Source organism: Neopelma chrysocephalum, unplaced genomic scaffold (assembly GCF_003984885.1).
Source record: "Neopelma chrysocephalum unplaced genomic scaffold, ASM398488v2 Primary Assembly neopelma1_59, whole genome shotgun sequence".
Classification (NCBI taxonomy): domain Eukaryota; kingdom Metazoa; phylum Chordata; class Aves; order Passeriformes; family Pipridae; genus Neopelma; species Neopelma chrysocephalum.
Window position 1 is genome coordinate 5527333 of NW_020897714.1, and position 17216 is coordinate 5544548.

A 17216-nucleotide genomic window follows, 5' to 3' on the forward strand; every position below is an offset into this window, starting at 1 on the left:
AATGTCTTCCCCAAAAGGGTATGTTTTTAAACTTTTGGAACGAGGATGCTAATGTTTTCGAAGGAAAGTTTCTGTGGCCCTTGCTGCAAATAAAACAATATGCTTATTCTTCTCCCCTCCTGTGATTTAAGAAATCAACATATAATGAAGATGCTGGAACTGACCATTTCTCATGCAAATCTTTTGTAGCTGAAGACAGACTCAGAGAAGCGCTCAGTTACAGACAGCGAAACTTGGGGCAGCACTGAAGAACTGAAGAAACCAGAGGAAGACTTTGACAGCAGTGTAGACAGCAGTGGCAAGTGGAAAGGCCTTTCCTCAGGGCTGTCTGAAGAGTCAGAGAAGGGGGGGCAGAAAGCATCTGTCTCTATATCACAGACCGGATCTTGGAGAAGAGGTATGACTGCACAAGTAGGAACAACTCAGTCCAGGCACAAAGCAGGAACAAGCGCGCTCAAGACCCCAGGTAGGAAACTTCTGTAGTTCAGATTACAGTACTGAAAATCAAAGCTTTATGCTTAGAATTCATCTCTAAGCGGTAAGGAATCTTTAGTGTGCTAAAAATAATTGATGGATATTATATATTTGTAATAGACACAAGGAATTGGAAATTCCTCCCACAAATGACTTTAAGTCAATATTTTAATAATATACTAAATTGTTCATTTCTATAACTGTTAGTTTGCTGCACTGCATACTAATAATTTATTAATCACACATGAATGCATCCACAACAAAAACTATGATTGCATTTTGTTGTTCTATCATTTGCGTATGTCAGCTTCTATTAAGGAATACTTAAAAGTATTTTTGGATTCATCTATGCCTTATCCTTGTTCTCTAGAAAACCTTACCTTTGATAATTGAACACATGCATAGAAATGGCCAAGTATTAGAAGCTGAGTCAAAAAGATTGAATATTTAAGTGATATTTTAGTTATTTCTGAACTAAAACTGAATTCCCACATTCCAGTTACTGTGGGTGTTCTAGAGACCACTGTTAAGAGATAAAAAAAGTTGTAAAAACATGTCTTTTTACATGCTTTCAGTGCCAGATGCTTTCTTACTTAATTTTGGAAGGCCTCTCAGAAGTAGTAACTACTTCTGCAGTCTAGTTTTGAAGCAAAAACTCCAAAGCTGGTAGAAGAGGCCATATAATGCTAATTCATCATTTTACTAGGGAAATGTGGATTCTTTGTAGGACATTTTCTGGAGCTTTGTTATATCCTGACAAAATAGTACATAATCACGCTTCAACCCCCAGTTGTAAAAGCAACTAACAAAGATATCCTCAGAATAAATTCAAATCCTTCATGAACCACTTTTGTTTCTTTGCAATTTAGAACTGCTAAACGTTGGTCAGATTCTGGTCTATAAGATCCCTGAGGAGTATTGCCATGGTCAGTGATCATATGGATACAGAAATGACACCCTTCTAATATCAACTAAAAAATGGAGATACCAAAAGGTTTACTACATGCCGGGCTAAATTTCCCAGATCTGTTTAGCTGATGATGAACAGGCAGCCACTGTGCAACACAGAATTGAGGCCTTAATTTTTAAAGCATATACTAATGATCTATATGTTTGCCAGGTCTCATCTGTATCATGGCATGCGTACTATAAAATGTGCACTGGATAAAAACAGGAGTGGATTTAGTTCTGACTTGCAGGTGTTGCTCTTTGTTACATTTTAGTTTCTTAAGAGAAATTGGATCACCCACCTCCAAAATTTCCATAATCACTTGAAGAGTAAATTAAAAAATTTATGTGGAGTAGTTATTAAAAGTGAAATGGCATTTTTTATCTATTTGTAAAATAGGAAGAGGGAACATTCTGTTAAAATAGAAGAGAACATCTTATGTCAACCTTTCCGAATGTTACAATAACATTACATAGAAATATATGTTATACAGTTATGCGCCTGTTCAAGACTGAAGACAACCTCTCAGAAAATCAAAAATCTTGAGAAGATATCAAGGATATGACAAAGACTATATAACATGTGTAATTGATATTGTTATAAATCAAGAAGATTCATACCCTGATAATGTAATCTCTCCCTGATAATTTGTGTAACAAAAACCAGAACAAACTTATTCATAAGCTAAACAAATGTAATCAGTGAAAACCGAAGAACTCAATAAGTACCAGTAATTTCTAAATGCATAATTAATGTCCTACTTCAGGAAATGTTAATTAGATGCAATGTTTTATTTTCAAGTATTATTTCTTTCATATAGAAATACTATTAACACAAAAAATAAGTCAAATAAAATTCCTTATAGTTCATTCAGGTTAATTTTCTACAACTACATTCTCTAGCTATATTTGAAACTGCAAGTCCTCAGGGGAATTTCAAACTTTTAATACCTAATGCCTACCTGTAATGTGTCATACCTGCTACTGAAAGCTGATGGAAGACTAAAGGCCAAACTGGTCTGTTTTCTTAGAGCAATTTTTCTATTTCTGTAGTTTTTCATTTTGAAATTGTAATCATATAGTGTTGGAATTAGATATTGAGACATTACAGCTTAAACACAAGTGACCTTTTCAAATGTACTTTTATTTAGGAAAAACCGATGATGCAAAAGCTTCAGAAAAAGTGAAAACTTCCCTGAAAGGAGCCTCCATACAGCGCTCTCCATCAGATGCAGGAAAAAGCAGTGGCGATGAAGGAAAAAAGCCTCCCTCTGGCATTGGGAGATCAACTGCTACAGGGTCATTTGGGTTCAAGAAGTCTGGGTTGGGATCTTCTGCCATAATCACTACAAGTGGAGCAACCATCACAAGCGGGTCAGCAACTCTAGGAAAAATGCCAAAATCTTCAGCCATTGGTGGGAAGTCCAACGCAGGGAGGAAAACAAGCTTAGATGGCTCCCAAAACCAGGATGACGGCATCCTGCATGTGAGCTCAAAGACAACTCTGCAGTATCGAAGTTTGCCTCGCCCATCAAAATCCAGTGGCAGCGGGATCCCTGGCAGGGGCGGCCACCGCTCCAGCACCAGCAGCATCGACTCCAATGTGAGTAGCAAGTCTGCAGGTGCTGCTGCCACCAAACTGCGAGAGCCAAGCAAGATTGGGTCCGGGCGGTCCAGCCCTGTCACCATCAACCAGACAGACAAGGAAAAAGAGAAAGTGGCTGTGTCTGATTCTGAAAGTGTCTCACTGTCCAGTTCTCCTAAATCCAGCCCAACTTCGGCAAGCGCCTCTGGCACACCAGGGCTCAGACAGCCAGGATCCAAATACCCAGATATTGCTTCCCCTACATTTCGAAGGTTAGTACATTTCTATGATTTCCTGAAGTTGCAATATATAAAGCAGGTATTTTCAATGTGTTAAAGTACTGTGCAAAAAGCCTTTTCAGGGCATATTTTGTCACAAACAGAGAATCAAGTACAGAAAAATAAAAGGGTAATATTTTTCATACAACACAATTATTTCTTTAAGATTTAAAGACTTTCCCAGACCTGAAATGGCTGCTACTTGATCTTTAGGTACATTCCCCTAACAGTTTGAAGCCTAGAAGTTGGGCTCAACAATCCTTATGGGTCCCTTCCAACTCAAGATATTCTATGATTTTATGGTCAGCCACATGAGAAGTTCCCTCTCAAAACTCTGGTAAACCCTCAAAGGGAAAAAGAACACTGTGTTCAGGCACATTCTATTACTGGAACAGGCAATGCAATATTCTGGATGGAGAACTGAAGAGCTCTTTCAATTATAAAGATCTAGATTCGCTTTCACATTGTTGGCAGCTCCAGCTACAAACATTTCATTATCTTAGCAGCTTTGTTACATCTTTTGTCACAAACATTGGCAAGGCTAACTTTCAATTGGAAATTCCCTGTTGTAGCATTTCTGGAAGTATAAATCTGCATGGAGTGTAAATTGGGATGGAGCACTTGCACTGCTGGAGAAAAAGCCAATAGTGCCCTCTTGTGCCTAATTACCAAAACAGCATCTCCAGGCTGCTGGGAATCTGCAACTGAGTATTGTGGGCTTGGTAATATGGAAAATGGATTCTTTTGTTATTAGACATGCTTACTTTACATCATGATAGAGTTTGTATTTATTTACTATTTATTTATGAACTGCACCTTAATATTTTAATGCTTAAAATATTTCCAGAAATACATTAATACATCACATGACATTTTAGTTCAAGTTTAGAGGATTTGCAATTTATTTTTCCATCATCACTGTAGAATTTTGTTCTCTAGAATTACTGGAAGAAATTATGTGAAATACACTTCTGTCATTACTGCCCTTGGAGACAAACTGAGCCCATCTAGCCATAGTGCAGTTTATTCTGTCTGAGTGGTTACTACGTGACTGATGACTGCATGACCATCTGTGCAACAGAACAAGGGGGAAATTTTGCACAAATAATTCGATATTTATTAAACTATGAAGGATTTTGCAAGTGTTTGTTGCAATCATCTTAGCAGATTTGAGAAGTGAGAGGTTTAAAAGCTAATGACTTTGGAACGCTTAATTACTGAATTTGGGTGAAAGTGTAATTTGTTTATGAACTAAGACAAAAATGTGATTATTTTACCTCTCTCTGGGAGGGTCTCTATGTGCAAAGAGCACGTCTGAATAGGAGAGAATGAGAACTGTATCTAAAGAAACAAACCCTGATTACTGTGAAATGATTAAGTAATTTTAATTTTGCACTGCAACTGATCAACTAGGTAGGCATGATTTTAGTAGCAGTAATTAAAAATGTGTAGTTTGGCTCTTAGGATGTTGCGCCATGAATGTTTAATGTGGCTATCAGTTTCTCTAAAGCTATTTGTTTTACATTTAGGTTGTTTGGTGCCAAGGCAAGTGGTAAAGCTGCCTCTGCACCCAGTACTGAAGGTGTGAAACCCACATCGGCAATGCCCAGCCCTAGTACCACATTGGCACGGCAAGGCAGCCTGGAATCGCCATCCTCGGGCACAGGCAGCATGGGCAGTGCAGGTGGGCAAAGTGGTAGCAGCAGCCCCCTCTTCAGTAAACCTTCGGACTTAAATGCAGATGTTGTAAGCTTAAGTCACTCCTTGGCTTCCAGTCCTGCCTCAGTGCACTCTTTTACATCAGGTGGTCTTGTGTGGGCTGCAAACCTGAGCAGCTCTTCAGCGGGCAGTAAGGACACACCAAGTTACCAGTCCATGACTAGCCTTCACACCAGTTCCGAGTCTATTGACCTTCCTCTTAGCCATCATGGCTCTCTCTCTGGACTGACAACAAGCACTCAGGAGGTTCAGAGCCTGCTCATGAGGACTGGAAGCGTCCGATCTACTCTTTCGGAAAGGTGAGCTTGCCTATAGCTATAGTGACCACAAAATCAGTGAGAGGCAAAAGGACAGGAGCCAAAAAAATAAACCCTCCACCTGTTTCACTAAAGGGACACTGTTTAATTCGAAGCTTAGTTCTTTTTGTAAAAAAAGAAGGAAGAAAAGAAAGCTGAAAGGCATTGGATATGGAATCAACTGCCTTTTAAGGTTTTGCAAGCACTTTTTCTATCTTGAGAAGTTTTTTTGTTTTCCTAGTTCTGGAGAACAACCAGAGAAAAGGGAAAAATTGTCTAATAAAAGGGAAAAATTGTCTAATTAAAGGCAAATCTGAACAGCCAACAGCCACAACATGATTCCTGCTTGCTGGATCTGCCTTCTGTCCCAGCAATTGGCAGCTCCAAAGATGTATCACTGCCCTCTTGTGAGCAAACCTTCAACTGTGAGATCCCACCACTTTTCTTCCAGATTAACTCAAAGCACAGGCAGAGCTGATTGGTCCTGGCCTTCAGCTGACCAGTCCTGCCTTAAAATACTCAGTCCTGACAAGTTACTTTTTACATGGTAATCATGTAATCATTACAGATCCTTACTGAAATGCACTTGCACTGGCAGGGAGACAGTTGGCAAGATGGGATCCTCACTATATGCTCAGTCCTGGCCAAGTGTCTGGAACAAAGAAATGCAGGAAAGTGTTTTCCTCTGCTCTATTAAAGATCTTTTTGATATGTAGATGTTTTACCATATAAGTTACATTATAAAGAGGTGCAACCAGCCTGCACAGTTGTACCAAGATTTTTTCTTTCTGTTTTTTTTTCTTTTCCTTTTTTTTTTTTTTTTAGAACATTTATTTGACTTTTGCAAGAGAGAAAAAAATAATCTTTGCTAGGCACTAAATAATTTTCACTTCCTGTAAAAATTTTCAAGATTTGACCATGAAGCTCTTATCTCACATGGGGGACTGAAAAGTTGATAGTAAATATTTTATTAGCCTTTGATCCAAAAAAGAAAATTATACTGAGTCAGTATATTTTAAACTTAGTTTTTATATTTTAAACTTAATTAGTTGTTTAACCACACAATCATTTAAAGTAAAAAAAGAGCTTTTATATACAATGTCAAGACTTTTTCCCCCTTTATACAAACCCCGAGATTTTTCAACGCCAATCCTTTCCATATATAGATTTCACTTCAGAGAACCAGCATTAAAAAAACTGCAGTCAAAACCATAATGCTAAAAAACCCTTTGAAAAGTCTAGATGGAAACTTTCCACACATTTCATTCTCTTATGTTACGTTCATAAATATTACTATATCAGCTAATAATCACACCTCTTACTAATATAAATTCTATAGTGTTTATATAAATATAAGCACTATAAAACATATATATGTACCAATATAATGTATGCTGACAACAGTAGGTAAAAATACACTGATACAGGAGTAATTTGTAATTTGCACTGTACCTTTAATTTTTAAATAGAAATTTGAATTGCGTGCCATGATCCGAATGTGACAATATTTTTTAGAAGGCCAATTATTAATACTTAGCTTATAAAATCCATCAGTGCTACACATATGGATGCTGAGGTCAACAGAATGATGTGGATGGATAAGAACTTATGCCAAAGAATATATTTATACAGAGGATGTTAAACATCACATTTCAAATGTTAATGCTTTGGCATAAGCTCCTGAGCAACCCCCACTACAAATACTTCATGTATTTGTTCGGTGACTTAATTTCAGTGTTCCAAATACTTTGCCTTTGGCAATATTTTTAAGTTTCAGATTTGTGCATATGGGGATATTATGATTGAGTCCAGAGAGAACCTTTTTTTATGTTCATCTGGCCTCAGAGGAATGTATGTACCTTGAGTAAATGGTGTCATTTCTTGAATTATAGCCTCAATAGGGTTTTTGCAGTTTGGTTTTTCTGAAGGGTCTGATACAAGTGCTAAATTATTTCTAAACTCTTTTATACGTTAAAACTTACAAGTAGTAAAGTATTTTTTCCACAACAGAAGCATTAATTTGCTATATTGGAGACAGATAAGTTCGGCAACAGATTATATCCTTTTTCCTTTGTAAACTCAGATTATATTTTAAATGCCTCTGGCAATGCTAATTATAGCATGGCATGGCATAAAATATTATCCGCAAAGAGGCCTTTTCTTTTTTTTCAGTCACTTTAGAGCTTGCAAAAGACTGAATCAGCAATCTGTATAGTCAGATATACTAATATAATATAGAGACAAAATCAGAAAGACTGAAGTGTACAATGAGATGCAACTGGGAAGCAATGTTAAGCAAGCAGACAAAGCCTAGGAAAAACTGAAAGCTAACAATAGATGATAGGAAAAAATATGGGTTTGCTTCACTGAAGCAATTTGAACTGCAATTTGATAGATAAATGTCACTAATGGCAAGCATACTAAGAGGAAATGAAAAGGTTAAAGATTACTCCACTTTATTGGTCCTGATGAACTTTTCATTTCTTTACTTCTGAAATAACCCTGCAGTCATTAGAATTGAAGAAGAGTTTTTCAATGGGTCTGTGCTTATGGAGTGAGGAGGAGACCTGGCATGGAGAGCGAGGGGATTACGGGAAGGCCACCTTGCGTGGAAAGAAGATATTAAACAAAATGGGTTAAGGGACAGATAACACGGGATAAGTCATTAACAGTCTTTTAAATAAGACTAATTTAATTCTTTTGCAGCAAAACAGGCTTTCTGAGTACAGGAAAGAATTAGTAGATGCAATAAAAATCCTGAACTTAGTAGAGCTTTAAGTCCTATTCCAAATAATATTCTCATGAGCAAACAGGGAAAATAAAGATGCTTGACTGGTTGGTGAAGACTTATTGAGGATTAGTGATCAAAAGCTTGTTAGTCTGAAAGGATATGACAGGGCAGGATATATTTGCACAGTTACATAATGGAAAATGATGAGGCTATTTTGCAGAAAGTGTCTAAGGAGTTATAGTGCCATTGCTGAGACAAAACATTTTGAAAATGAAAATATCACATATAAGTCTTGGAAAGTAGCTATCCCACTCTACTTTTTCATGTTCAGGCCTTAACTTGAAGACTTGGGGACATGAATTTTTAAGAAAGATTTGATGCAGCTGGAAAGAACCCAGAAAATGAGAACAAAATTTCTGAGTTTTCTGTGAAGAAGAGTAGCCCTTGACTGCCTCCAAAAAATCAGTCACCTGCCATGGAGACAGCAAATCTGCAAGGTCTCTACTATATTTGTCTACATTACCCACAGACAGTCTTCAGGCTACCCATTGAGCCATTGTATGGGATCAACACAGACAACTCCTGGAGTGAAGTGTTGAAGTTTACTGCAGCCAAATTTTGTATCATTCAATGAGATTCTTTTACATTGTAATAGCAAGAAAATAGGCTCAGTAAATACTAACAAAATATTTACTTTTTCAGCAGATTTTGCATCTCTCAGGCCTGTTGGTGGTTTTGCACTAGCAGTATTTATTTAGAGGGGACCCCTGGTGGTCTAGTGGTTAGGATGCGGCGCTCTCACCGCCGCGGCCCAGGTTCGATTCCCGGTCAGGGCTAGTCCCCCGGGCAGATGGAGCTCGTCAGCCCTGTAAGGCCATCCATCTATGAGAAGGTCACTCTAAACAAACCTACGTCCTGAGGACCTCACTGCCATTGTCCAAAGCTCGCTTGGCCCCGGCAGATGAACCTTAGGATTAAAGGGTGGGCTCAGTTCAGCGCATGCTGTGTCTCACCTAAAAAATCCATTGCGCAGGCTGGAAAGGTAAAAGACCTTTCCCAAAATCTTCGTTCGCGAAGACTGGCCATACACATTTATTTAGACAAGTCTAGTTCTGTTGTCATAGCAGTATAACTCCCTGTATGGGAGGACACTTGTAATTTACCTTATAAAAATGTAGAGGGATTAAAATAAAACATGCAGGTACCTATTCTCTAAAACAAAAACATCTTCAGGAGTTAATTGGTGAAATATCATTGCTTTAATTGTAAAATTTTCCAGGTGGACACATCACCACTAGTTCTTTCAAATCCTTAATTGCTGTCGGGCATTGCAAAGTTGTGACTTTCTTCTGCTAGGTCTGAGTGACACAGCAAGGGATGCTTAAAAATGCAGAAATATAGGAATTAACAGTGGTCTCAGCAGCAGTAATAGCTGCATTTTAAGATTAGCGGAGTGGAAGTGGTTTCTAATTGCGTAACTGGCTTTTTCTAGTTTGCTTTAAGAGAGTGTTTCATTTTGAAGGCCATGAAAGTGCATTGAAATCCACTTATGCTCTTCAAAACTTTCAATTATTTTAAATTATCATCATAATTGATGGTTGTGCTTTTAAGGCGTGAAACAGTGCATCATGTATCAGATTTTCTTGTGTCCTCAACCACTTGTAGAATCTCATTTATAAGACCCATATCAGCTTGGCCCAGACTGTCACAGACCTCTCTAGTTGTTTGTTAGCGTGCAATAATTTGTTTTATTCCCTAAACAACTCTGAAACAGTTATATATGTAGCCCAAGGACATAGTATTATGGCCTCTTCCCAAGGTAACCTCAATGCCAAGGGCAGGTAGGAAACTGAGAACTGAAAGGCTTTCTGTAATAGGAATTGCAGTGAGTTTCAGCAGTGCAAAATAAACAAAAGAGAACCAGATACAGCAGGCTTGATAACTTCAGCCTACATCTGCATGCACCTTCCTGCAAGAATGCCTTTTGCAATTGAAATGGCAAAGGAAAACATCAGGAATATTATGATATTCACATCCTCATTTTATATTAGTATTTGTTCATGTATGCATTTCTTCTTTTAGGAAAGGAATGACTTTTTTATCATATCATCCTTAGAAATCTAAGGTAAATTCAGTTCTATTTACCAAAAGTCCGGTTTCTGTAGAAGTATTGTCCCCAGATTTTGGTGGATGAATGATTTCAGATACTAAAAGTTTTTGGTCTGAAGTAATAGGTACATGAAACTATGGTTAATGGTTTCATACAATCATCTGAAATCTAGGAGCATCTTCATAAGCTTTAGTATTTCAAAAACACAGTATGAGTATTTGCTACACTCACTTTTATGCAGCTGCAATAACTCCATGCTTATGTTGAGGAATATTCACCCCTATTTCATTTGAGTATCTGAATTCAAAAGTTTTTTTGCAAAATCCTATGGTCTCTACTAGGCTGCTTAACTGACTGACATAACTTTTGGCTTGTGGATTGCTTTAAAGTACTGACTCCTTTATTTTTAGATAATGCTCTATCAATTATTTTGAAATACATATATCTTCAAGTAATATTAGAAAATATATTGTTCATTAAGATTTTTAAGTATTTGCAGAAGAAACTGGTGTTACTATGATCATGTTTATTTTTTTTTTAATTTAGAGGTGCATAAAGGTACATAAGAGAAATCAAGGCCCCATTTTTCTCTATAAGGGACTAAAAAATAAGTGAATCATGCACTCAAATTTATACTGGCTTTTTATCAACCATTCTTGGTCCCATTAGTTATGTTGGGAGCAAAATGCTGAAAATACATCCTCTGTCAGACATGGGACTACTCTCACATGGACTATAATACCTGTGCTGAAATTCTGCTAAGTTTCTCCTTCTAATTCCTTTCTCCACATGCAGAAGGCGGCACTTATTATATTATTAAATTTGCCTATAAAACTTTCTGTTGGCAAGAGTGGTTTGCTTCCATTAGTTAGAGCCCTAATATTAATGGATTGTTAATACCAACAGTGTTTTCACTGTTTTTACCTACTTGGATCAAGGTTACATAACAGTAGGACACTCATCACTTCCAGAACAATAGGAAACCACCTTTAATAAAGGTGTGAGAGTTTTCTTGGGTAGGAAGCATCCTAAGTTACTGCTGCTCTCAGAGGTGTGATTATGATATGTAGTACAGAAACTTTCTAAAGTCATTTCACCATTTAATCCGTACGGTGACACTAAGTTATATTCTTAAGGAAAAAATACTTTATGGTATTTATTTGTTCAACCCACATTCGTCAGAGACTGAATTACCAAGACTTTATGATGAAATGCCTAAATGACAGTTGTTGGAAGGAAGGCTTCCTGGTGATGGGGTTTAAATGAGGAAAACTCCAGCCATAGATTTTGGGTAATCAGCTGCTCTGACACCATGTGTGCATGAATATGGAACAATGTTGCTCTGGTGCCAATTTTCATTGTCCCCACCATCACCTTACTATGTGAGCCTCTCAACATAGCCAGGAGTCTGTACCTTTAGCACATATTTCTACATGCAGAGCTGTCATTTGGCTTCTGGCAAGGCCATGCTGTCCCTTAGCAGGTGCCATAACCTTCACTTCTTTTTGAAATCTGTTGGCTTATCATAGGCAACTGTGAAAAATAAAGATTCATACTGTGACCATATGATTCTCATACAGATTGCAGAGTGAAGCTGTGGGAAGGTTAGAAATGGTAAAGAAGCACTTCTTTCTGACTTGGACGGTCTCCAAATTACTATTGACCTAGCCCAGAGCACATCTAGATGAAAAATGAATGTGCAGCAGTCCATGTCCTATTGTCTCCTCCAGTGAATAAGGGATTTATCATGAAAGTTATATTAAAAAGCATTAAATGACCTTCTGTTATGCATACAAACCTAGAGCTTTAAAATTTGTTATTCTGAACAGTCCTGTTTACTGTATGTCCTTGGGGATTTTTTTTGTTTTAACAGCACGCAGCTTGACAGAAATACACTACCCAAAAAGGGATTAAGGTATATACTTTTTTGAGCATGACTGCTGCTTCTTTGTTTTCCTATAACCTTTTCTACACTGCCTCTACTTTTCTTTCTCCTTTTGTTGATCTTGTTTACAACAGAATTCTTGGAATTTAGATTCAAACCAGAAAATGTAGATTTTAACAACGGACCTTTTCTTTCCAAATCTGTCTAATGAATAAATTTCCTTTCAAGATATGTCATGAAAAGTAAATACTTTTAAGGATCATTTCCTTATGCAATGAATCTTAAAAGGCATTGAATCCTGGAGAGCTAAAAGAGACATAACAAGATACTTATGCAATTTAATAGGACTAATTATTGAAAACATTACTGAGAAAAACAAGGTTTTAGAGGTGGATCTGAACTTGAACTCTAAATGGAAACACTCATGAAATTTGAATTTAAGATCTAGTAAAGAGTAGGGCTAAGAAATACTAATTTTATTATCCAAGATTTGTAAGTATAAAATGAATCCTGCTCCAGATAGTCTTCTTGGTCCCTATCCAGCAATACTCAGATTCCGACTTTGCTACTAATTCCCTACTAAATAGAGCTGTCTTTATCACAGAAAACAGAATTCATCCACCCTCTTCTCTGCTCCATGGTTAAAAGAGGGGATCGTTAGGTAACTTGGCTGGTCTCATCAGGCATGGAAGACTATCTCCCCAATCCTAGAAAAAGATTTGGCAAGCAAGGATATATGTGCATGCACAAAGACACTTTGCAGCCTTCCAATCACTGAAATTACACAGTAAATCTCTTGAGTCATGAATAAATAATATTTATGAAATTTTAAGATAGTGCTAAACTGTTATCACTATAAAGCACCTTCTGCCCTTCTGCACTAGCTGTTCCTTAATAAGAATTTAATCAAATCTCCTGTTATCCCAAAACAATCATTTTGGATTTGGAGAGAATGGAAAAGGTGGAAGACACGAAAGAGGCATAATGGCAACTCTTCAAGGGTACAATGGGATGATCAAGGTTTGTGGCTGTACAACTGTAATGGTGGCTGCAAGCTGAAAGTGAAATGGAGTGGGAAAACTGCTTATAGGCATGTAAGCCTGCTCAGTTAGCCAAGAAAAAAATGTCAGTTTGATTTAATGTGCAGAGATCCCAGTCCAAAACTCAGATCCTTAATTCTCATTTTGCCATCTTTCCAATCTGATAACCACTTGGTAAGTCTGTGCTCTACCACAATTACAGGCAAATATCATAGTGTCATTTTGAAAGGGGAAAGGAAGTAAATATTTCATGAGAACAAGATGGTTTAGTGCCATAAAATATTGTACAAAACCCCAAGCACAACATGAGAACTTACATGTTCATTTAATTTTCTTTCTAAGCAGAAACACTTGTGCCTCATGAGCCTGAAGCCAGAATATCAAAAGCGCTTTCTCCTCTTCTGCTGTTTGGGGAACACTGAAGGCTCATGACAGTGGTGAAAAGGTGCTCATTTATCAGCAGCAGATTGTGCTGAACAAAGCAGGCTATTGCAGACATTGTTGAAAACAACCTCTTGATTAAGATCCATACTGCCTGCACATTTTAATGTTTAACCACTGCCAGAATTGCTCTTCTTCCAGCCTAGCGAAGAGAGGCTGAGCCAGTGAGTTACCTCTCAGTTCTCCCTCTTAGCCCATGTGCCACATTGCACTCGTTTTATTGGCTTGCCATAGGAAGCAGCTGATGAATGATTTGATTGCCAGATTTCTTCCTTCCAGAGAACTTGTTTCTGCTAATTGTGGATTTTTTCTGTCCCTTTCCCTCCCTCCAGTTTGGGGCAAGACACAATACCTGTAGCATTCAGAGCAGCAGAAGCCATGTGTATGACCATGAGTAGCTGTCATTACCAATGCAAATTCCTTTTTCAGAGTTGTTGATCTCTTTCACTCCTGTCATCTAACCAATTGCCCACAGGATCTGTGGCAGATGTCATCTTGTAAGTGGCTACTCACGTTTCTTGGCTTCTAGTCTGTTCATTCCCCATCCTAACCATACAGCTTCTGAGCTTTTGCATCAACCTGTACACTTCCTATAGCTTTGAAGTCCTTTCCTGTCAGCTCAGTTGTCTGTTTGCAATGTTTATCATCATATCTCTTCAAAGAAAAGGAATGCTGTTTTGGGGAGGGGGATTAGGAGGAAAGGGGCTTCAAGTCCTGTACTTTTTCTGATGTAGTCTGATGGTAAATTTTACCTTGTTGAAACCCCTGGTAATAATCACTTGGCTAGACTTGCTGCTTTCCAAGGGTTTTGTCCTATCTAACTGGTGAAGGGTATTTACGTGACTGTTTCTTTCCAAGACATCACCTTGTCATTGTCTTGAGCATGTCAGCTGTGGTTTTTCAGATATACGCCATCATCCCGGCAGACAAGTCAGGAGGAAGGCAAGGAATGGCTACGCTCCCATTCAACTGGAGGCCTGCAAGACACTGGCAGTCAGTCCCCGCTTGTTTCTCCTTCAGCTATGTCTTCATCTGCAACTGGAAAATATCACTTTTCCAACCTGGGTAAATGCTGTTTCCCTTCACTATTTCTCCCATTCTATAACAGAATCATACAATTCAACCATTCATATTTCTTAGTCTGCCAAACTAGGTAGTTTATTTTACATCTCCATCACCATATTGTGGTACCTCACTAATGAAGGGAAACTCACAGTGTTGTTAATGGAGTGGGCCAGGGTACCTCCTATTTTGTACACAGAAAAAAATGCACAGATACTCCAAGAATTGTCCAAGGAGATAAAAATTTGAGGTAGAGCTGGAATTACCTTCTAGTTCAAAGCCACTAATTTTTTGAGTTTTGCAGTCAGTAGGATTCTTTCCAGTGATTTTAGTGAATGTCAACCCAAACAGAAAACATTTCTTTTTTCCTACACAGAGGTTTGTTTTGAGATAGAGCTTTCCACTGTGTTTCAGTAGCTGGACCTGGCTACAACTGCACTGGGCCCAATCCAAATCCTAATCTTGAATGCAATATAGCATTTTGGCATGTGATTCACATTGCAGATTTATTTGAGTACAGGTCAAGATTTAGGCTTGGCTCACCTGTATCTCGTTTTGAGTTAATCCAACACAAGTTTAGTTTTCTTAATTTTTTTTTTCTTTAATTCTTAATAGAAAACCACTTATTTGGACTGCACATGACCCATACCTAGATTCACAATGAGCTTTTCATGGTTTAGGCCCTTACTGAGGAACCTTTGAAGCATTAACACTTCCATCACTCTGTCTCAGCTTATGGCATCTATAGGTTACAATCACTCAAAAGAAATTTGATCAGACATACAAATGTTGGTCTTTATTACATATGGGAAAAGGAGTTGAACAAAGCTACTTTTAAAAATTAAATTGGATCCTGGCTAAGCAAGGCACTCGTTTGAATTTTCCTCCTGTAGTTTTAGGCACAGCTCTTTGTAATCATTTTTTCTTTTCCTTTTTGTTCATAGTTCTTGTACTCACAACAGAGAGCAATGAAATTGTGGGGTTTAAAATTTATTTTGTCACTGTCCTTTTCTTCTTTCCATTATCATAGCCCTATGGAGTAATTTGTTCTCACAACACAGCTGTTCTGGTAGTTTATAACTTAAGGCACATTTTGCATGATCTAAAATAAAAGTCCAAACACTGAGGCTGAATTTGGTTAGACAAATTTCCTTCTAGGCGTTGAATTTGTGTGGTCCAGGTGAACCATAGCCAGGCTTTCCTTCCTACTGGCAAACAAACTTCACAAAAGCTTAAAGTAGGTTCATCAGTGCTGTTCTGGATTTCAACCGTGAGTGATCGGACTACACCTGTTTATTAGGATGAGATTCAACTGGCCTATGCAGGAATTTTAGCCTAATATAGTGGTAGGTGCTCCTGAAAATCAAAGGATAAACGTCTTGCATATGCCAATAAAGCTTGGTCTTAACAGTAGTCAGTAATGTAGGCATATAACAATAAAATACAGATATTAATTAGTTAGGAGAGATATTTATGAAAAATACTTATGACTTCTTATTCCTTTTTAACTTTTGAATCTCTGCTGTTGATTTTCTGTCTTGGGCTGACAAAGTGAACAAGTGTGTTCAGACACCAGTGTTAGTGTTACCATGTGTTTTACAGGCTTAATCTCATCCAGCTCCAGCTTCTTTAAGGTCATCTACTTCACCTTTTTGTGGTGTCTTTAAATGTAGGAATAAAAGCCTTTCATTTTCTCAACAGCATGAAGTCCACATAACCATGCTCATCCTAGATTACAGTTTTTTGCAGAACCAAAATTAACTTAATGGAAATGTGCTTCATTAATAAGGCTTTGTATTCTAGTGAGTCCTACCAACCTATCACAGTTTAACCTTCCTGGACCCAGCATGATGCGTTCAAACAGCATCCCTGCACAAGACACTTCTTTTGATTTATATGATGACTCCCAACTGTGTGGCAGTGCTACGTCCTTAGAAGAGAGACCACGAGCAATTAGTCATTCAGGTTCATTCAGGGACAGCATGGAAGAAGGTAAGACTGAATTACTATTTGGATCAGAAAATGGGTCCCAAAATAGATGTCCAAAGTGCAGTAAAATTTTAAAATATTTCTTCTGCAACATAAAAACGTCAGTGATTTTGTGAAGTTTTTATTAATTCTGCTGAGTTGGACTCCCAGGCCTTCCTTACCCTAAAATGTGGAAGGTATTTCTTTCACCCAGTAATGTGCACTGCTGTGTATCTGATACATGTACAAATCCTCTATAAGAAATTTTGGAGGAAAGGAAGCCATTCTTGGAAAATTATTTTATTGTTTTTGCCTCTAAAACTGGAATGTCTGAACGTACCTTGACTACTTTATTTCTATGCTTTCTTATTCATACTTCTATACTTCCTTTTTTTTTTCCCCAAACATCAGTGCTACTTAGCATGCCCTTTCTTTTGTAGTAATTTCCTACAGCCTCCTACCGCAAACACTATGTGAATTTTTGTATTTAAATTCTGTCATTTAATCTGAACTCACTACTTTATGCAGATTATTACTGTTGGTCTGCTTTCTTTAATGCTATGTGGAACGCCTGATACTTGGGGAATATGTTATGGTTTGGTTTTGGTTTTGCTCTTTTTTAATCACAGAGTACCTGACAACTTCTAATTAAATGCACAGTAAAATTTTCTTCTGTCTA

General features: G+C 37.7%; 1 protein-coding gene across 7 annotated transcripts in view; it reads left to right on the forward strand.

Annotated features, from left to right (window-relative positions):
• Positions 1-17216, forward strand: part of NAV3 (neuron navigator 3) — a 415221-nt gene that overhangs the window by 350653 nt on the left and 47352 nt on the right. For 4 of the 7 annotated variants that reach the window (XM_027679763.1, XM_027679760.1, XM_027679761.1 and 1 more), the window contains 6 exons: positions 190-466; positions 2574-3279; positions 4815-5303; positions 12015-12056; positions 14412-14572; positions 16373-16561. In XM_027679763.1, the coding sequence (XP_027535564.1) occupies positions 190-466; positions 2574-3279; positions 4815-5303; positions 12015-12056; positions 14412-14572; positions 16373-16561 (1864 nt within the window). The remainder of the gene's footprint in view (positions 1-189; positions 467-2573; positions 3280-4814; positions 5304-12014; positions 12057-14411; positions 14573-16372; positions 16562-17216) is intronic. The other 3 variants (XM_027679765.1, XM_027679762.1, XM_027679764.1) reach the window with 2 other exon arrangements.